The sequence below is a fragment of the Danio rerio genome, chromosome 20 (genome assembly GCF_049306965.1).
Source record: "Danio rerio strain Tuebingen ecotype United States chromosome 20, GRCz12tu, whole genome shotgun sequence".
Lineage (NCBI taxonomy): Eukaryota > Metazoa > Chordata > Actinopteri > Cypriniformes > Danionidae > Danio > Danio rerio.
In genome coordinates this window covers 31,647,208-31,670,105 of record NC_133195.1, presented here as the reverse complement: position 1 = coordinate 31,670,105, position 22,898 = coordinate 31,647,208, and the positions used below count along the sequence as shown (strand labels likewise).

The 22,898-nt window shown below is 38.8% G+C and overlaps 1 protein-coding gene across 4 annotated transcripts in view; it reads left to right on the top strand.

Annotated features, from left to right (window-relative positions):
• The first annotated feature begins 1,480 nt into the window (after positions 1-1,480).
• susd6 (sushi domain containing 6) overlaps positions 1,481-22,898 on the top strand; it is a 45,952-nt gene continuing 24,534 nt past the window's right edge. For 3 of the 4 annotated variants that reach the window (XM_068215389.1, XM_005160642.4, XM_005160641.5), the window contains exons 1-2: positions 1,481-1,720; positions 9,802-9,945. In XM_068215389.1, coding sequence (XP_068071490.1) covers positions 9,837-9,945 — 109 coding nt within the window. In that variant the 5' untranslated portion in view covers positions 1,481-1,720; positions 9,802-9,836. The remainder of the gene's footprint in view (positions 1,721-9,801; positions 9,946-22,898) is intronic. The other variant, NM_001044755.1, reaches the window with a different exon arrangement.

Genomic DNA, 22,898 nt, shown 5'->3' with positions numbered 1-22,898 from the left:
TTAATCCTGCCACACTTGTATTAAATTTAACATAAAATGCATGCAATACACCTTTAAGATTATGACTGAAAGAAACTTACATCATTTGACAGAGAAGCTGACATTGATCAAGGATGTGTTCGACATTGAACTGAATGATCTTATGCTTGTTTTGTAGGATTTTTTGAGAAGGACAAGCTTAAAGGACAGGCTCTGTCACATTTTTTATAAGTGTAAACGTAGGTTTCTGGTAGAATGTCCTATTTGATCCATATGTTATGCTTTAGACAATATGACTTGGTATTTTATTTGTTAAATACGACTTCACAATGTGATTGGGAGAGCTTAATTGGTGTGGTCTTACTATATATGCTTCAGAATATTTATAAAAGGTCGGTAGAGAAGCAGAGCCTTAAAATTATTGGTGATTCAAGCCTTATAATGAGTATAAGCTGATGCCCTTATGAAGAAGGCATATAGGGTAGTTAGTATGTTAAATAGGTATCAATTCTTCTTAATTCCAATACCAATTACATTATTGAATATTAGGGAATGGGTATCTTTAGGGTATAGGTGTGGGTGTTGTGGACTGTGTATATGTATTTATTTATTTATTTATTCATTCATTAATTTTCCTGTGACTTAGTCCCTTATTCATCAGGGGGGGCACCACAGTGAAACGAACTGCCAACTTATCCAGCATATGTTTTACACAGTGCATGCCCTTCCAACTGCAATCCAGTAGTGGGATAGTATTTATTTATCATTTTAATCATTTGCATTGTACTCAATTTATTGTTTTGCATTTAAACTTTCTGAGATTTTGTAAAGTTAATCTGCTCTCAAAAAAAAAAAAACATTAAATACAATAAACAAATTAAACGGTGACGCGTTGGCGCAATGGGTAGCAAATTCTCCTTTAAGCAAGAAGGTCGCTGGTTCGAGCCTTGGCTGCGTGGGTCAGTTGTCATTTCTGTGTGCTTGTTTTCATTTCCTCCAGGTGCTCCGGTTTCCCCCATAAGTCCAAAGACGTGCTACAAGTGAAATCGGTATGCTAAAATCGACTGTAGGGTATGAATGTGTGTATGGATGTTTCCCAGAGATGGGTTGCGGCTGGTTGCGCTGTGTCAAACATATGCTGGATAAGTTGGTGGTTCAGTCCGCTGTGGCAACCCCAGATTACTACAGGGACTAAGCTGAAAAGAAAATGAAATGTATGAACAAATTAATGAGAACTGAATGAAAAATAATTCATTGTTAACTTTAAAAAGGGTTGAAAAAAGTACAGCAAAAATGTTTTTTTTTTAAAACAAATACATCTCCGTGTTGGTGGACAAACAACATTACTAAGTAGCAATCTGTGCATAATGTTAGTCTAAATAAGATCCATATGTGTTGGATCCCCGTCGTCCAAGCTACAGCTGATTTCTCATGAACCAGCAGACCTCTAGAAGCCCCGCCCCTCTCGCGTACAGTCCGCTGTGGTCGTCATGGGGACGGTATGAGAGCGAGGCCGCTGGTGGAGCTCGCAGCTCTTTCCTGCTGTTGAGAGGGAGGTGCTCGATCTGGCCCCGCTGCTCTCAACCTTCTCCGAGACGGATGATCAGAACAGAAAGGGCCGTCAGAATCTGTGAATATTTTACTTTACAACAGTCACCGCGTTTACAGTGACCCTGGGATTTCTAGTCGACGCAGCTCCATGGTGACCCGATACTGATTTTAAAGAGGAGGGCATTCACTGGTAAGAGCTCGCTTTTTTCCGCTGTGAAGGTTAGTTAACGTTAGCTGAGCTAACACGGTTAGCCACACCGAGTGTTTATTACTGGTTAAAATGGAAAAGCTGAAAAATATGATAACAAACTGATTTAGTTTAAGCACTTACTTAAATATAGAAAGAGTTATAGATTGTTACGGACTTTAGTATTCACATGAATGACAATAAACGTTAGCTCGCTGGTGAGCCCTAATCCAATCAAACACTATTACAATAGCAGTAAAAGGTTTTTAACCATTGATCAAACGACTGATTGTTGAATATGTAATCGCTTTATCTTTACCTCATTATCTAGCGAGTTTCAAGAGGAAATGTGGTTGTTAATTAGTGTGTCATAACGCGATTAAAAAAGTCGCCAGTCCAGCGATGCGGACAAAGCCTGTTGTTCGTTTCCTATTACCAATAGGCTGCCATTTTTCTCCAGTACAATGCTTAATGTCGATTTTGTGTGTACTATTTGTTAGTTTCCGTTTTATATTTATTGGCAAGTATTTTCGTTGTCAATACGTTACAGTATCATTGTTGTCAGCAACAGACCACGAACATCGTTGTAGCCTTTTATACTTGAGTTTACCCTGTTACGTCAGAAAAAGCCAGTGTGTTTAGTTAAATGTACTTGTAATATACATCCTGATTTGTCTCCCCGTTGCAAGAACGACATCTAAACATATACACGTATATATAACTTACGCACGCGCACATGCTCTAAACGCTGTGCTGTAAACATTGCAAGAGGACTTTAAAAACTTGTGGTCTAAAAGTTACAAACAACCTCAAAGTTATTACCGTTACTGTAAGAGACTTAATCGTAATAGTTAATGGTTCAGAATTTGGTTTGTATTTATGGTTAAATATAGTTCTGTTTTAACAATATTTTGAGGGCAGGACACACTCTGCTCTCTTTGTTGTAGTCATTCTGCTCTCGGAACAGTTGCACGTGTCGGCGCGTGTGACTTTTAAGCCCGGACATACTAGGGCTTATTTCTGTCTTACATAGAATAACTACATTACCATGTCCTCCAGCTCTCTCCAGTTTTCTCATAATACCTGTCCTGTTTTGTGTTTGCTTTTATAAATAAAAATGTGCTCGTTTCTGCGGTGAGGCGATAACGCCAGTGCCATTCCTCGTCTTGAAAACAAGATTAGTGTCATCTGCCTTCAAGTAATTGCTTTATAATTTGCTGGTGTCTCTTTGTCGAAGACAGCAAACACTGTTACCATGTTTTTCTACTTCCTGTAATCAAACTCTACAACTTTCCTGCTTTTCTCAGTAGCATATATCTTTAAGTTACATGAGTTTGCTTGAAATCTGCGTGTTCTGAAATTTCCTGTTGAAACTTGATCAGGAGGTTGTTTCAGTATGATATCATATGGACAAATGTAATTGTTGCTCTGGTGGAAAGCTTCCACTCATAAACCTTTGCTTGGTTTCCTATATGTGGACTGAATCCCTTTTTCTCGTTGTTTTTTTTGTGTTAAAAGGTGTAGATAAAGAAACCGTGTGAGACATAATACGCACAACAAAAGGGTCTTTCTTTACAGTCAGTCAGCCTGGACTCTCCTTGCCACACTGTTCTCAGCTATGTATTTGCGTCTTTCTCCTTTTCTCTGTCCTGTCCCTTCCTAAACTCCTGGCAGCTGGAAAGACTTTTCATTTGCATATTCCTTTTTTAGACCTTTTACATTTCAACCTGAAAGCAGTTCTGATATAAAGCAGGAGCTGTGGTGCCACATTTCTTTTGGCCTCTTACCTAGTTTTGTTGTTGTTGTTGTTGTTGTTGTTGTTGTTGTTGTTTTCTTTCTACTTAGTGGGATTTAGTATTATTCTCAAAAAACTGTGGTAAATTACTACTTTTCAATACAAATTAAATCTCATAAAAGCCAAATTAATTAAAAAACGAAAATTCTATTAATTATCCACCCTCATGTTGTCAAAGCAAATTAAGTTATTTTTTAATAAATGCTGAGATGTTCTGTCCCTTCATTATAATAGATTCCACTATAGCTTTGGTGCTTCAGAAGTTAAATCTGCAAAATAAATCTATTGTGTTGCATTGTGTTTTTTATACCCAGCAAGATAAATCTTGGATCAATAATGTTTGTTTGCATGTGTCAAAGAAACGCATAGAGCATAGATCTTGAACTCAATGCATGGAGAGCCACTAGACATTTCACCCCATAGACTTCCATTCAGGCATCACGGTGGCGCAGTGGGTAGCACGATCGCCTCACAGCAAGAAAGTTGCTGGTTCAAGCCCCGGGTGGGTCAGTTGGTATTTCTGTGTGGAGTTTGCATGTTTCCTCTGGGTGCTCTGGTTTCCCCCCATAGTCCAAAGACATGCGCTGTAGGTGAATTTGGTAAGCTAAAGTTTCCCAGTGATGGGTTGTGGCTGGAAGAGCATCCACTGCGTAAAACAGATGCTGGATAAGTTGGCGGTTCATTTCGCTGTGGTCACTGCTGATTAATAAAGAGTCTAAGCCGAAAAGAAAATGAATGAATGAGACTTTCATTCATACGCACAAGAATCCGTCAGACTGGAAATGCAAGTTCGTGTGACAAGTTTCGCAGTTTGCTGTGTTGCAAAGTTCTAGCTTGGTGAACTCTAACGTGCAAAATCGCATCACGTAACTGCATGAGACCAATTGAAGATCAAACCATGACTTCTGGACAGAAATTTAAAATATGGGCCAGTCGTACGCTTTTTAAAAAATCTAATCATCTTGTTTAATCCCATGCCTTTTCACAGTGCCGTACAACAGAATTTCGCATGCTCAAACTAGTATGACTGTGGTATAAGTTGGATCACCTTGATTAGTTGGATCAGCTGTGTTTGATTAGGGTTGGAACAAAACTGTGCAGAGTTGCGGCCTTCCAGGAATTGAGTTTGAGACCTATGACGTGGAGCTTTGCTCAACTCTCGAATCACCTTATCCTTTGCGTACCATGTGAATCTTGGTTCGAGACTTCCTGTCTCATTCACTTCCATTAGTTTTTAGACGTTAAAAACAGTTTCTTATGCTGCTTGATGTTGCAAACTGACATTATATTGTTCTACTTTGTGTGTACAGTCATGGAAACATTTGTTTGTAGACCATGTAGTTTGATCGTTTTATGCAGTTTAATATTGACTAGGAAATGACTAGGAAGTTCTAAAACAATTGCGAAAGCGGGCGCACTTCCACATTGAAAAATAAGGTCAATATGTGGATTGAGCAGTGTTAATTGATATAAGTAAGCCAGCAGACTTTAAACTATTTATTTAAAATATTTATCTAACTATTTAAAATTATTTATTTTATGATGTCTTTTATAAACTTTTTGTGCAACTTTCAGTGAAGCTGTCTACATTTTGAAAATGAACTAAAGTTTTAAGTTTGACATTAGAGTGAGCAAATGACAAAATATTAATTGCAGAATTTTATATAAGCTTGGTTCTTGGTCATTTATCTTTTTTACTTTAAAGCATTTTCAAGCAGGTGTTGTTTGATATGTGTGCGGCACGTCAGTCAGATTCGCTTACTCGGGACGCCATCTGTACAACACCTTAGTCACTTTCAACCGAATCCAGGCAGATTTTCTGCTTTCCCACTCTGGGATCCTTTTGGCATTAAGCAGTTTGTTGCAGAATGTTCTTGTGCGCCAGTCTGTTTGGTGCATGAGGCAGCAGGCAAGCTCTTCTTTGCCAGTGTGATGTGCGTCACACTCCTTGGGCTCCTTGGGCACCCTAGTGATACTCCGGAGTGAGGAGAGGAAAGGTGTGGCGATGGTGGCAGATTGGCCTCATATGAGAGCAGTAGTTGCACCCTCAGCATCCTGTTTCTGGGACTTGTGCAACCCATGTTTCTGAACTCAATTTGCCTTCTGCATACACGTGTATATCTTCTTTTGGAGGAATGCTGACAAATGGCTCCTGCTTAGTTAGCAGCACTGATGCACCTGCTCTCATTTGTGTAATAGTCTTGCTCTTGTTTTTCCCCAAGTGCAATGTAATATAATTCTAACACACTCCATTTTGTCGCATTTGCTAATAGGCTTCATATATAATGTAAACACCACCTTACGTTACATTGGTTGCCTGCAGCATCTGTTTTATATCTTGTTGATTATAATTATAAGCTGAAAAATGCATTGTGACACAAGCAATGCTGTTTCTCATCATCCATGGGTTAGTTACAAGAGTAATCATGTTTTGAAACAAAGTATTCGTTCCAGTTGCCTTAAATTGAAAACATATAGCAAAGTTTGGATTGTTAAAATGGTTTTCACATATTAAAGATTATTATTAGTGATGTGTGATTATTGTGAGATGACATTTTTGAGGGGATTTAAAGAAATCAGGGAGTTTATGAAGCAGAAAACAGTACTAAATTGTACAAATGCATGTAAAAACCTGGCATTGGTGAAATGCTGTTTACTAGTTAACTGGAAATGTTAGGATTACCTGGATTATGCTCAATTATAAAATTGTACTTTGAAAAGCAGTATTTTTCATTAACTATTTAAAATGTTTCAATTTGGATGGTTTGGCTTATTAAAATGCTTTTGACAAAGAAGTGTAATTATACTATTCAGGGCTCGAAATTGCGACCATTTTGGTCGCATATGCGCCCGAAAATTAATCTATGCGACCTCATAATATATTTGGGCGCATTAGTGCAACTGCAGATAATGGTTGTAGTGCGACCTGTTTTGATTTTTTGTTAAAACGTGCTGAATCGCTCTTCTCTGCCGCTATATTGGTTCATATTAGCTGTCAATCACTCAAGGTATTCCGCTGTCAGATGACAGGGAAGGAGCTTTTATGACCACAGGCAATGCAAACGGCTGAAGAGTAAAAACTTAAAGCACACAGGTTTGCAAACCCCACCTAAAGTTGAGGCGCAGATGAAAGCGATCATGACACGTCACGTGGTGAATAATGATCCGCCAGCTGAGATCAATCGAGTACGCGCTTCTTGGAGAAGGCGCCCAAATCTCCATGTGTTGCGTTCACTGCGTTCAGCGCAAATGTCCGCTAAAAGTCAAATCTAATACTGTACATATCATCGCCAAAGGAGCTCGCCTTTACTAAGTTTACACTGAAACTGCGGCTCATAGCAAAGACCGGTATTGCGCCGATGGTTAGCGCAAGAAACCTGCTCTGCCTGCTCATAAATTGGGTCGTCTGACTCGCCTGCTTTTCCACTAACACAGAAAAATTAAGATCATCTCAGACTGAACCTTTAAATTGACACAAACTGAAACCAAAACTTTTAAAGAGTGCTAGAAGTGAGACTTTACTTACTTTCATCATTGAATTTAATGATCTATTATAAACTTTTGTTTGTTTTGTAGCAGAAATATTATTTATTAAATTGACATGCATATAAAAACAGCAGTACAAAATCAATATTTCTTACTGCAATGCTTCATTTTTGTTTGATGCAAACTATACAATTATTTTTCATAAAGTAACAGACTTTTTATAGCAGATAACATACATTCATGCACATTCAAGGCAGTATCATAATGAGAAATGGAATTTATTGTTACTATTATTGTCATTTTTTATCATCATTAATATTCTATGGCCTAATTATTAGACATTCATTTTGGAATTATTGCACACAAATATCAATGTCTTCGCAGCATTAGTTAGATAGTTGTTTCTGGTTTTTGTCAGTCCTATTAATGTTGTTTTAAAATACAATAAATCCCTTAAAAAAAATTTGCAGCTGTGCACATTCATTTTTGGTGGGTGCTCCTAAATTTTTTCTGGTGCTCCTAAAATTTTTTTGGTGCTCCTAAATATTTGAAGTTGGGAGCACCAGTGCTACCAAGTAAAAAAGTTAATTTCAAGCCCTGCTATTAAATGCAATTGGAAGTTTTAAAAGAAACAGAGTTGTAACGTTTAATTAAAAAGACTGAAACATTAGGAAATTGGCCAGAGTGAGGCTTTGGTGTGTAAATAATGTTTAGCTGATTACCTGGATTAATTCATGTTGTAGGAATGATAATTCGACCATTGGTAATGTAAAATATGCCTAAGTTACGTGGCTTTGAAACTAGGGTTGCACAATATATTGTTTCCGCATTGATATTTCAATGTGATAATTCGTACTAGACACATCGCAAGATACATGCAATGTTAAGTTTGTATTATAATTGGTCACTTGCATGTGTTAATGCCTGGAATTGTATAATGATTTTAAAAGCATTCAGGCATAAGAAATTGTACCACTTGTGACAGACCACAACGGAAATGTGTAGGAGAAATTTATAGACCATTTTTGGGCTATTTCTACTGAGTGGTACAATGCGGTACGGTACGGGTCACCTTTTTCAGGCTTGCGTTTCCACTGCCAAAAGGGTACCAATGGTGTTGCATGGTGTACGACGGACAGTTTCAGTCGACATCATTCTTGCTCAAGGAAATATCTAAAGGTGTACGGGTCATTTACATATTGTATGATACATACATTGTGTATTAATGTTCATTACTAACCTTTCTATGAACATGATTTGTTTATAACTGCAGATCAATGACAGTGTGAAATAGCCTACTGTAACGTCTACAGTTAATATAAAATAAATATATAATTGCAACATATATGAACACATACAGACCCTTACAGTTTCCGATATTACCAATTACAGAAAAACTACACACCGCATACATTTAGTTCTTATTCGGGTTCAAAAACAGCACAAAATATAGCCATAGTCAGAGCAAACCTCTCATCTGTATCTTTAATCTTCACCAGCACACGTAACCTCTTATTAGAAAGTAATTCCTTCATTCCGAGTTCATAACAGTCCAAAAGAATAATAATTAATTATATATTAATAATAGTAGTTAAACATGGCAGTTTGTTCATCTTTTAGGTTGCTGAAAAAAATCATTTAATACTTTGTTTTTTCAGCTTTTTCTTTTTTTTTTTTGCTTTTATTACTCAAAGGATTGTATGTCAAAAGCACTTTAATAATCACACACACATTATTATCATCAGATTAAGAAGTTCGTTGTTTCAAATGTAGATGCTCGGTGAGCGCACATAAGAAAGCAAAACCACTTGTGCTTTAGACGGCCTTGTAAGAAACTACGGGGCACAGGGAAGACGATGACAAGATATGTTAAATCTCGGGTCGACCATGGGTCATTATTATATGTATATATTGTTACGGTTTAATGTCTAGGCTGTGTGTTAAAAAAATGTTGCTTACTTTGTTTTCATTCTCCTGGCTTATGCACGAGTAAAGTATCTCTGTAGCGTTCAGTATTGTTCCGCCTTTTGGTACCATTTTGTTGTGCTAGGGTACCCTTCCGAAAGGGTACCCAAAAAGTTGTACGTTATTGTTTGCTTTTAAGTTCCTTTTCAGATAGAAACGGCCATATAAGCATACCCAAACATACCACTCAGTGGAAATGGGCCATTTGAGGGATGTAAACAAAAACAATGGTCCTTGTTTCCTGTTTTACTTTTTTAATTTCTATAGCTTCCAAGAATCCAAAAAGAGCCTCATAATGATCAATGATGTTATAGCAGCGGTTTTAACATTAAGTTATGATTGAATTCCCTCTTGTAACAGTTATGAAATAGTTTGATAACAACTGTTCATCGGCCAATGACATGACCACATTGAAATGGTCTATTGATTGTTCAGTAAAATTTATGGAGATGCACTCTCTTCGTAGAATCAACCCAATTGTCTAATATACATTCTTTCCAAATTGAGATATTAAGTCATCTGGTGAAATTGTAGTCATATTGCAATATTTATCACAAAACCTATATCGCAATGCTAGATTATTCCAATATCGTACAGCCCTAAACGTATACAATTTCTTACAAGATGAAACATATCTATGGCAGTACGAATCTTTCTATGAAAATGTGCTTACTTTTTTTTTTTTTTTCAATTCATTGAAATTCTGCTAGCACAGATTCATGGTGGAGAATGACTCACAGTTTTTTTTTTTTTGTGCTGTTGCTGCCGCTTCTGTATTACATTTAATGAACTAAGCATTACGCTCCCAGTAGTAATAAGTGTGTGTTTGTGCCGCCAGGTTCAGGACTCTTGCTGCACAAGCAGGACTGAAAGATGTGCAATGGAATGGTAGCGTGTGAGACGAGAGCCTCGCTCGCTCACGGGGTGGCCTCCACATCCCTGCTCCTCCTCCTCGCCATGCTCCCCACAGGCCAAGCTTCAGGTAAGATTATTCAGAAAAGCACCTCGACCGTCCACTACCACACTCTTTGAGCTCTGATTTTTTTTTTAAGATTTCAAAAAATGCACCATACACAGATGGACGTTCTGTTTTTAGATTTTGCAATATGTAAAGTGGCTTTTGGGAAAGGTAGTGGCAGGCATTGCTTTTTCAATGTATTATAATGAAATTGTTTTCTGCATAATTGATCAGTCACAGAATGGTTTACAGTGGGTTGGTTTTGTTTCTTGGAGTCAATTTAATTATTTTTTGACATCAAAGAAGAAAAGAAAAAGGGTTTGGTCCTTTTTTTGCTTCACTTTCATTGCTCTGATATCAGAAGTAGTAACAGTTGGACTTAAGCTACCGTATGGAATAAAATAAGCATCATTTCTTTGTTTTCACTGGAGCATCTGGAGGTGTTGGTGGGGGATGGGCGCACACACACACACACACACACACACACACACACACATGCTCTCTCTTTTCACTGGGAGTGTGTGGACGTCTGTTGCCCCGTCTCATCTAGTGTCTCCTTCCTTAACATAGCTCTTTATTTTCCTCTACATAGCAGATTTTGTCTTAGAACTAAGACAGATGTCCATGTTGACTGGCAGTTGTTGTGTTGCAAATTAAATACTGAGGTGTGTGTGTGTTTGACCACATCACTTTTGTGTGTGCGTTTTTTAGTCATTCTTTTACCTTATTCAGATAGGACTAGTTTTTGTATGTGGAGGTCAGGTGAATTTGTGGTTCATCGCTTTTTGTTTGTAGACCTTTCTGGGTGGAAGAATAGATGGTGCTTGAAGTACTGTTGGCATTTCATCCAATGCGAATTACATAATGTAGTTTATAGACTTATTTATGCATATATAGTGTTATAAATGTGTCATAAAATTGGCGTTTGACGTGATTCAGGAGTTTCTTTCTTTAAAACAGAAAATTAAAATGTAGAAGCTTGATACTATTCAATACTATGGGAGAAAATTACTAATTACTAATTTGAAAAGCAATCAAAATTAACTCATTTAACTCATTCTTGAAAAATTGTTTTTTTTAGCTGATGACAACAAGTAAATATATTATTTTGTTATTCTTAAGACAGAGATATGGTACATTGCTATTGTCATAATTCCACAATAAAACAAGAATCAGTATTTAAGTGTACTGCAGCAGTAAAACTGCAATACTTAGTATCTCACTGCAAGTGTTAATCTGTCATTATGATTATATAAAGTGGAAAACTGCAGAAAAGACTTCTATGAAATTCATTTCCCTATAGATTCCAGTGAAATGTCATAATCATGTCTCCACAAAAATGTTGGAAGCAGTTGGGAAAATAAAGTGTAACTGTCAAACTGAAAACTGTGCCACAATTTGCTTTATGCATGCTGTTGAACTGATGACATTAGGGTTGGGCCGATAGACGATGCTATGCTGGCATCAGCGATCCTCCACCCCGCCCCCATCGCAAACCCACTTGCGAAAAATACACACTTAGGCCCTGTTTACACTAATATGTCTTAGTGTTAAAATGGCATTTTAGAACAAAAATGATCCACATCCACAACGTGTTTTACCTAGCATTTCTGAACAGCCCTCTATCCGTTGAAAATGCACATCACGTGACCACACACAGTCATGCGTTCGTCTGAGCTCCAGTGAGCAGTGCACGTCAGACAGATTATCAAAGATGTACCACTGAATTAGCATCTTACTATAGTTGTTAAACATGATAGTCAGACATCCTAAGTCTCCTGGAAGTTCCGGGAGTCTCCCACAAATTCACAGAGACTCCCAGATGCCCTCAAACGAGTGATAATCTCCCGGAAATTGCGCGTCTCCCTACTGGTTCTCAAATAAGTCGCCGGAATACTGCAGTGTGTGAATGCAGAAAGAAAATTGCCAGTTCAAGTTTAGAACGCGCCAACATTATATGTCTACTTCAGCCAATCAGAACATTCAGACACATTCACATCCGCGCTTTTTTTGTAATTAAAAGATTTTAAATGTTTTTCCAGACACATTTAGCTGCTAGGTGTTAGTCGGATCACTTTCTATGTTTCTTAATGACAACTCTTTAAAAAATTATCACTAAAATGTTTATTATAAACCACTGTTTATATTTTGTTGATTGTAATCATAAGATGAAAAATGTATTGTGACAAATACAAGTACATTTTACAGTAATATTACAATATTGCATTACCGCTGAGGCTAATTTATCAGTATTGCGGAAATTTCAATATTGATCCTTTTTCAAATGTTTTTATATCATAAAATCTTTTTGACTACGCAAATTATGTAAGTGCTGTTTATTTTAGTAGGTTTTGTTTTGCACAATCTTTTGTAGCGCCCACATAACAGAAAATAGACGCTCCCAATGCCATCCATAACATAACTTGAAATGAAAACCGTTGTGTTAATAATTGCTACCTAACTGTCAATTGGAATACTTGTTGTTGTCTGAATAGCACTTTAGTCTCCATTCCCAAATACACATGGCATCTGCACTATTTCGCCTTAACAACACGTGAACTGGGCTCAACAAGCAAATGAGTGTCTTTTGCCTTATGTAATATATGAGTCACTGAGAGCGTTGAGCTTAGAGAATAAATGATAGTGATGGTGGGATTGGGATGTAGCGCAGATCCCATGTGGCCACATTCTCTTATTGATACAGCACCACAAAGTCGAGCCAGGGACAAAAGTGTCCCAAGTGGTTCCAAGCAGAGTGTGTGTGTGTGTGTGTGTATATGTGTGTGTGTGTGTTGCATGGATGTATGTCTGCGCACACGTGTTTGGCATAAATCTAGAGCATCGGCTGAAAGCTGCATGTTCAGCCCTCCCACAGACCAAGCAGCGGACAGAAGAGATGATTTTTCAAGGTCATCGGATGAAAGACTGTTGGTGATATTTTGGCTTCCGTTTGTTCGCTCATGCATAATTTTTTTTCTGCCCATCTCAGCACATTTAATTGTTAAATGTGTCAGTTTGGTGTGTATGTGTGGCAGTAGCAAAAGTAATCATAATGAATTGTGTTTAAATATACAATCCCCAGTCTACCACAATTTTACTTCATTAAAAGCAAATGGTGTTTAGCAATAGCGAACACTGATTGTATTTCTGTTTGGTGCCACTAGTTGTACAATTGCTATACAAGATCTATCTTAATTTGCAATGCTGAGGTAAGCTCTAATATTGGTCCTCTAATTCATTTGCTGCAATGGTTAATTCACTAGGAATAACAAATTGCAGTAAACAGTAAAACTACTTCCGTTACAAACCAGTGTGTTTGACAATACGTTAGAATTTAAAAGTGTTATAAGAAAATCTTTTTTATCATCAGTCAGCATGAAGAGCTGTTTTGAATGGCTAAAAATGAATGGATGTGAATGAGACCGGAAATCTCAACACAATGGCCTCACATGTTCTTGTGTGAAAACAAGGTGGATACAGCATATACTTTTAAAGGATAGTTTGTTTGAGAGTTTTTCATTTCTATAAGGTTTCAGTTATAAAATGTTTACATTAATCTAATAACATCTTGTATTTTATTGACAAGTTCGATACGTTGATCTCCACTTTTTCAAAGCGATCCCCATTCTGCGAAATTGATTTTAAAAAAAGTTGTATTATCCATGTCAGGCATGTCAGAGTCCACAACTTTAGTCTATTCTGTACAAAATTATACTTTTGTGGTCTACACCTAGATCAGGGGTCACCAATCTCGTTCCTGGAGGTACGGTGCTCTGCAGGGTTTAGCTCCAACTTCCCTCAACACACCAGCCTGGATGTTTCAAGTATACCTTGTAAGCCTTGATTAGCTTGTTCAGGTGTGTTTGATTAGGGCTGGAGCTAAAATCTGCAGGACGCCAAACCTCCAGGAACAAGTTTTGTGATCCCTGACCTAGATGATTATGGTATTATCATTAAATACAAAACATAAAATTGAAAATCTGTTATCAAAAGTTTGCATTTTCAGTCTACCAAAATTCCATTGTGTAAAAGAACCACCAAAATGCATAAAAGGTTTCTAATTTAGCTGTAGTGTGTAAACTTCCCCTTTGTGGGCATAAACTGACCACTCAAAGCAGGGGTCACCAATCTCGGTCCTTGAGGGCTAGTGTCCGTGCAGAGATTAGCTCCATCTCTTCTCAACACACCTGCCTAGAAGTTTCTGGTATACCTATTATTATGCAGGTTAGCTTGTTCCAGGTGTGTTTGATTAGGGTTGGAGCTAGACTCAGCAGGACGCCGGCCCTCAAGGAAGGAGTTTGGTGACCTCCTGACTCAAAGGAAGCCCTACATCCAGTAGAACATTTTGAAGTAAGGTAAACAGGACTGAATTTACAGAGAGGAACCCGGATCAGCATGATGAAGTAGAGCTTTATAGATATAGGTACTTTACGTAAGTGACAAAGCAGAAAGAGAATCATACATGACCATGACAATGTTAACCTCCCTTTCTAATAATGGATTTTGCTATTCCAGTGAAGACCATCGGAAAACATTCATGCCTCTTAGAGCAGATCCACAAAGTCATATTCCAAAAACAATATATAATTTGTGGTCCCCTTTAAATCTGCGCATATTTTTGGCCATGTTGTGGAGCTTGATTGGCAAATCAACAATGCTCGTGTCAAGACAGGACCTGGAGAACAAAATATTCCCCATACTAAACACTATCATTGCAAAGCATCTAGATAATGATCGTTTAACGTTACAGCATCCACAAAAGATTCAAAAAGGCACCAGATTTGATGTTATTTTATGTTATTTATGTCATTTAAACTGACTGCAATAGCTGAGGCTTTTAAAAAAAACATCAATTCTTTTACTTGAGTTTCTTAACAGAAACAAACAAGAGAAAGTAGCACAGGAAGGTTACAGTAAAACCTTGCTGCAGTCAGAGGCTGATCGTAGGGTTTCTGGAGCTTGACTCAGCCCACACTATTTCACAGTGTGAGAATGAAAAGCTGCTCCCTAAAGGCCCACAGCTGAAGTCACTCTTTTTAGCACTAGGCACATTGTGAACTAGCGGATTTTCCCATGTTACTCATGTCTTACGTGGAATTATCTCTATACAACTTCCATATGTTAGCTGGTGTTGATTCATAGTTTTATTTCTGATGACTCTTTTACCACTTTGAGCATTTTAAAATTGAAGGTTAATTTTAAATGTTAGCATGGTGAGCTAATGGTAACAAGCCTTAAGGCTGATTTATACTCCTACGTCAACTGATCGATGTAACCTACGCCGCATGCCTTGCGTGTAGCGATGCTTTTATACTTCTGCATTCTGTTTGTGTAGTTCTGCAATAACACTTTCCAAATGCTAGCTGGTAGTGGGGGTTTTATGTTCCTCTGTGTCATTTCTTCACGGGTGTTTCGTTTACATTTGAAATACCTGTATGGCTACCTTAATGTACAGGTAACACAAACTTGCTCGTTCAGAGGCAGGAAATGGCAGATGTGCAACACCTTTAATCATAAGATAAACACTAAACAAACATATCCATTAGGAGCTCTTCCACACTTGTTAGACACTTGTGGCAATGGGTTTGCTCCTCCCCCATGACTTTCGGCCCTGCCCACTTTTGTCAATGCTACGATGCACGACTTTTGGTTACATTTTGAGGTGTTTGTCAAGATCGGCTTCAGCCATGGTGAAGTGTATGCGACTGCGCGAAGGCTGCACCGGACCATACGCATGCAATTGATGCAGAAGTATAAATCAGACTTTGGTTAAATTTCAGCTGTTGTGAATCAAAAAGCAAACTTAATGAATATTCTAACAAAACTGGTTTGTTGATTTATTCAGATACTTTGATTTGCATATGTAAACAATTATATGTATGGCAGAAGGTATTGTTTAAAAGTTTTTAATTGGGGTAATTTTTTGTGGTCAAAAAGCCAAATTTATTGCATTTAAAAAGCAATATAAATGATTAAAACATTATTATCAATGTTTTAAATAATTGTGCACCTTCATTTTGTGCAAACCATAATGCCTTTTTTGGGGATTCTTTGTTGAATATCATTGTATCATTGTAAATGTCAATTTGTTTTTCTTAAAAACAAACAAACAAAATAACAAGAACACCGCAAAACATGTCTACCTAAACCTATGTGTTTGGTTTCGGTTGTGTGTATGCAAAATAATGCAGAACAGTGTTCTTGTGTTTCAGGAAGTGGTTTGTGTGGGTTTGAGAAATGATAGCAAATCAACCCTTGTATCATCATTACCTATTGCCCGTAAAAGTCTTTGTTTGTTAAATTGATAGACATCATATATCTAAAGTCCAAACTCTCATCATAAAAGTGGCATTCCCAGAGTTTCAGCTTCTATCATATCGTAGCTACTTCTTTGGAAAATCTGTGTGAAACAGATGTGTAAATGTCTGCCTGCCCTCTCAAGCGTTTTGTTTAACCCCCTCAAGGTTTCATGCGCTAGTCCTTCAAACTCTCATACGATTCTTGTTTTTGTTTTACTGTATGGTTCTTGTAATCCAAGTTAGCAGATGTTGTGCCATCTCTAAGTTTTAAAGAGCCCATATTATGGGTTTTTGAAAATTCCCCTCCATGTAGTGTGTAACACAGCTCTAAGTGAAGTGAAGTATCCAGCTAAGGCTTAAATCTGTAAGAATACAGTGTTTAAAACGGTTGATTCATCTATAAAAGAGTCGACTCATAGTGCTTCAAACGAGTCGCCTTGATACCGACTCATTAGGTGTTTCGCCATGACGTACGAACGAAACCAAGTTATTCACGTGCACGCGCAAACCCGGGAGATTTCAAACCTGAGGCCCCGCCCTCTGACGCAGAAACCCAGACACACACACACCCACAAACACACGCACACCCACAAACACACGCACACAAACATGCCGGTCGATTGAAGTCACACTGCAGATGGATATTATATTGAGTCTCTACCCAAAGATGAAACATCAGCATTATAACCAAGCAGTTGGAAACTTCTGGAAGCTACATGCTACAAAGAATACTTCATCTGAGTTTGTTAAAGGAAGGATCAGTAAAGAGTAACTGATGGACGTCAGGATGGGTTTCTTCCATTTCTCAAGTGTAAGTACGTGCGGTTAAAGTTGTTGCCTCGTTTACTCTAGCTTGCAAATGTATTTAGTTGTGATTTGTTACTTGTAACCGCGTGTACTGTATCAGGTTAACTGGATATATTATCTTATCGCGTGCAAAGTCACGTTAAAAACGCGACGCGTGCTGTTTGTTTATGGAGCTCCGTGCTAGAGTTCTGCTCCCGCGATTTATTCGGAAATTTATTCCCGCGCCGCAGAAATCTGGCGCGGGGACAGCCGCGGGAATAAATTTCCGAATAAATCGCGGGAGCGGTCGGTAACGGGTTTAATTTGGGACGAGAGCGGGCAGTCTAGCAATATCACGGATATTGCTATGCGAATTAGAAAGAGAGAGTCTGCGTGGTGCTTGTGTGTGTGTTAGTGCGCACGCGCGCGTATGAGAGAGAGCGCGCGAGAGAGAGAGAGAGAGAGAGCGAACGAACGAACGAACGAACGAACGAACGAGCGAGCTTTGTGCTGTGTGTGTGTGTTTATACAGACAGCTTGGCTGTCTGGACTGTATGCTGGGTGATTTTTGGTTGTGTTCTCCGCTCTAGCGGGACCGGGCGCGGCGGGCAGAAAACGGAGCGGGTTCTCAGGCTAAAACCTGGCGGGTGCGGGCGGAAGCGGGAGCGTTGTCATCCGGAGGTGTGTGTGTGTTTTTGTGTGTGTGTGGTATGGCGAGTACACGACTGTCTCCTTCGTTCGGTTATCCGTGGCACTATCCACTCGCCATAGTGTGGCAGCTAAAATCCACGTCTACACTATCGAGCGTGTATGAACTGTGATTACTTTTTAAATTGCTGATTAGCTATTGGCCATTTCCCTCTCTGACTGAAGGCAGTCGACCAATCGCGACATACTGTCATCGGTCCAATCAGCGCAGATTAGCTCCGCGCTAAGGAGGGGTTTGGGAACAAATGAATCACTGGACGATTCATACAGGAGTCGCTGGGATAATTAGCTAAAAATAAATGCAGATTATAAGACCATGAAAGTGTTTTTTGACCTTGCATGCATATTAGACTGTTGTTGGAGACCCTTACAACCAGGATATGACCCTATTTCATGTATAATATGGGCTCTTTAAATCAAATGATTTAGAGGTTGTTTGTGTGGGTGTGAAATCATTTGAGTTGTTTTCGCCATGCTAAGTGTTTGTGAAAGCAGCTAGGAATTATATGAATCATAGGGCTGGTACTGCTTGTTTTCATTGTGGAAAAATACAATGTTATGAGTGCTCAATGAAGGTTTACAGTTTTGAGGCCTTCAGATGCGAGTCGTCGAAATTAGGAACATTGTGTTCTGTCTATTAAGTCACCAGAATGTGGACTTGTTTAGTCTTTTAATTCTACAATAATCAATGGTGTTATTTGTGACTTGATCAAAGCAAAGCTAGCATAGATGGTAGCTTAAACTATACAAGTAAAGCTTTATTACAATTGTTAAAAGGAGTATTCATATTTATTTCTGTATGGATTCATCCATGCCTTTGTCAAACTAATTTAGAGCTTAAAGTTTAACACCTGGTTTGTCATTGGTGTTAAGTGGCAATAACATGAGCCCGAAGTTATGTTAAAGTCCTTATCAAACCTTGTTTCTTTCTCCAATATATTCGTTCACTTGTTTGTAGCCTAGTAACAAGCAGTCAGTAATTTTAAGTCCGTACTCATCAGGGAAATCATGCTGTTTAGCCTACTGGGTCTTATAAAATCCCAATCTCATCTTGTCGCTTTTTATGATAATACTCTAACACCACTGGCTCTCGTGGTGATTCATTTGCTACATCTTGCCTTTTATAGCCAGACGAGACGGAGTTATTGGTTCGGAATGAGGAAGTAAAATTTAAATGACCAACTGACAGACAGTTCCTTATTTGAGGATTAGCCTAGATTCATGTAAATCGAGTTGCAGCAATGGGGAGTATACAAGTTATTGCTTAATTTACTTATTTTCAAACCTGAATGACGACTTCTGTACAACTTCTGTAGAAACAAAATGGAGAAATTCTGATGAACACACTAGGCGGATTTTTCATGCAATCACAATGAGCAGTGACTGGAGTTTTCAAGCATTAAAAGGGATGTAAAACTAGTATTAAGGCTTGCTTAGTATGACCCCTGACTTTTATATCACTTCATTTTTCAATATGGAAGTAAAACTATTTCTTGTAAATGTGAAACATTTTTCGTGAAAAACTGGAAAATTAAATGTTCAGTACCCTATGAAACTAGTTACTAACAATAAAATAAATTAGTATATGTTATTAATACCAGTTTGTATTGTCAAGATGTAAAACCAATTGGTAACACAATCAAAGAAACTGAAGGGCTTGAAAGTGGAAGACTGATACATTCAGACTCATTAGAAAAACTACACTAGAAGCACAATCAATTTAAAGGCTGTTGGGCAGCATCAGGCCATCAGCATCTGGCTACTTTATTTGCTCTGTTCCACATGTAGCCTCTCATCTTTCAGGCTCTCAGCTGTGCGTCAGACTGTGCCGAGCTTAGTTTGATGAACTATTGTCCGGTGTCGGCAAGAGGATTTCCCCTCAGGACTTCAGCAACAGGCACTAATGTCACTCCCCTCTAATGCCCTATTCACACGGGGCGTCAGCGTCAACGCTTCCCATTCACTTTGAATGGGTGACGTCAGGCGTCAGGCGTTCCTCGCTGCAGAAGTTGGGACCAGCTCAACTTTTCAAGCGCCGACGGAAGCGTCAGCCAATCAGATCGCTGTATGCAAATACACCAGCTCAGACAGTGGCCTATTGTTGACTGAATTTCATTGGCTGACGCTTCTATGACGATCGTTTCAGCTCCAACTTCAGACACGCCCTCTGTCAAGCGTTGACGCTGAAGCCCCGTGTGAATAGGGCGTAAGAGTAAGCTCATGATTGGTTAACACTGTGCGAATGTCTGCTGAAGTTCAGATTTTCCAACTCGAGTGATTCGTATGTAACACATGAAATGTGCATTGTGTGTTAAACACACACAATGCTCAACTTGTGCCTCTTCATTCGCGTAAATGGTGTCTTTTGTGGCAATTCATTTGCGCAAATCTTGTCGCAAGATGTTTATTTGCATCCTTGCATTCACTTAATATGTAAATTACTTACGCTTGAAGTTTTATCAGCATCTAGTGAACGCAGCATTAGGTTATACTCGCACTAGGCTGTCCAAACACTGTCCAGTCACATTTAACCCTCATTTTTCGGTTCTTTGACAAGTGTGAGTGCTCCGAATCGGGGCCAGGCACGGTTCAGTTGGCTAGCTATGGCGCGGTTGGAAGAGGTGTGCCAGAGCTTGGTTTGGTTGGGCTTTTGTGCAGTACACTTGTACTTTGAGTGGAAAGTGCACCTGAGCGCAAAACTGAAGACCCGACATCAGTTTTAAAGGACTATTTATATGAATTTATTTATCATTCCTATTATTTTATGAACACCAACTATCATAGTTTGTTAAAGATACAAATCGTTCACTATATGACAACTGCCATCTTCAGCACTGAACTTTTATGATGATTTATTAGCGTCAAATATGTTGGATCTGTTCAGCAAAAGATTTGACTGTCACTGCATATCAAACGACTTAAATAGTACAAAACCACATAACTAAAGCAATCTTTATTGTATAGAGCGAGAATGCTTTCCTTCTGTTAAACTGAACGGTAGCATCATCAATGACGTAAACCTGCTCAGGCTCAAGACAAAAAATCCAATGTGGGCACAGGCCGAGCGGGAAGGAGGAGGGGGGAAAATTGTGCATGGACACAGTTCAAGACAACCTTGCCAAGTGTGAATACACCCTTATTTAGTCACTAAAAGAGAGTGCTCTGATTGGCTGTTCAGTTACAAATCAAAATGTGAGAACAAAAACCGAAGTGACGAAACGAAGCAAGGGGGAAAACAAACAATCCATCTGTCATTTTGTCACATCTCTTAAATATTTGCAAGTGATATATATTGTCAAAATTATCAGACATATTTGCATGACGACTAGTATTGGTTACTCTTTTTGTGGGAAGACAATACAAATACTGCCACCTGTGTGTATGGAAAGAGATATGCTCTCAATCAAGTGCAGAATTTAATTTCTCATTTCAGTTGGCTTGCGTACATTTGGTTTAATGCAAAGCTTTTTTTGGTGCAGATGCAGCTAATGTAAGATTTTGACTTCAGCTGTGTGTCTCAGGCTTAAGTTGTTTTTGTTAAGTCTTGACAAGCTTTTTCTAATTCACAACCAAAACATATAGAGTAAGATCCTTTCAGAAAATTGCACTGTACAAAGAAATCTGTGGAATATCATAACTTTATCATTATTACATATTTTTATGTATATATGGTCAGCGTAAAATCATTTAAGTAGGTCAGTGCTGTGACCAGTGTTGTGTATCTGTTGCATGTTGAGGATCCCTCAGAGGTTTGGCTCGTGATGTGACTGTACTCCGCCACTGGCGTGAGACTGAAAGCATTTTCTCCATCTGAGAAAACAATACTCCACCCTTTTTCCTTAGCCTTGCCAAAACAAAATAAAGCCTCCCATCCTTGTTTCCAAACAACAACTGAACTGCATCTGTTTTTGTGGACTCGTTTGATAGCTATTCACTGTTGACCCTCAAAGTCGCCGAGTCACGTTTAAACAGATGTCTTTTTATGGTCTCAAGTTCCTCTTAGCCATTAGCCAGCACAATGGATGTCAGCACCTCTTAGCTCAGCTGTTGGCCAAGGATCCAACGTCTGACTGGCAGCAGCTTTTGCTCCGACTGCTTGTGCGAACCACAGAGGCTCCAGTCTGTCATTAGCTGTGGGCCGAGTGCATTCCTGGAGTGGGTGAGCCAAAGCACAGCAGATCCCGAACACAAGAGTACTGTGTCTCGAGCCATCCGCTGATAGCAGACACAGCAGGGCTACCGGGTGCCCTCTCTCACTCTCTATCTCTTCCTTGTGTTCCTCTTTGTACACAGAAGAGGGCTTACTTGTGCCTCACAGCTGTCCGAATAGAATCAGATCGGGTGCAAACGCCCATCTGCCGCTTTTCTCTGTGACAAAAGGCGAGGGGAACAATAGAGTCTTCCTCTGTGTCTTCTGTCAGATTGCGTCCCTCGGCTTTCCCTCCCAGTCGATTTAGTTTGGGTTAAATCAGTCAGCTGCCGACCTCGGGCTGGAATAGGCTATAATAAAGAACACGTGGAGCTTCGGTTGATGCTTTTGTTCTGGCTTTCAGAAGAAAGGACTTATTTAGGGCCCCTCTGCTGTTCACGGTTGACAGCTTTCAGGGTGTGATGAGGCTGCATGCTTCTAAACAAAAGGACTATAAATGATTTAGTAATGCACTGGTTTAGATATTTTCGGCTGATCATGTTAACTGCCCATTCATTGATTTGGTTGATTGATTTCCATGGCCAATAATCAATATCATCTGTGTAAGAAAAATCCTCTTTACTCGTTCCATTCATTTATTTATATTCTATAATAAATATGGATGCATGGATCAGGATTTTTGCAGCCTATACCAAGGACCGGTTCCTTATCATGGTGATCGGCCGATATAGAGTATCGATTCTAATACTTTCAACGTTATATAACTTTGCCGTTGCATAAGCACATTTTCCCTCTATGTATGAGATTTTGCCTTACCTAAGAGAATAAATTAAGGATGTTGCAGGTTGCATGGTCGGAAGCAGCAGGATTCAATGGTAAGGATTTATTTTACTGGCCTGAATGGGCCAGTGGTTCACTTGCCAAAATTTTCATTGGCCCCCTACAAAAATAAATTATAGCTATTTCTTTGCCACATATTTTAAATAATGTGTCAAAAATCTAAGTTTTAAATATTTTAAAATTATTAATTAATT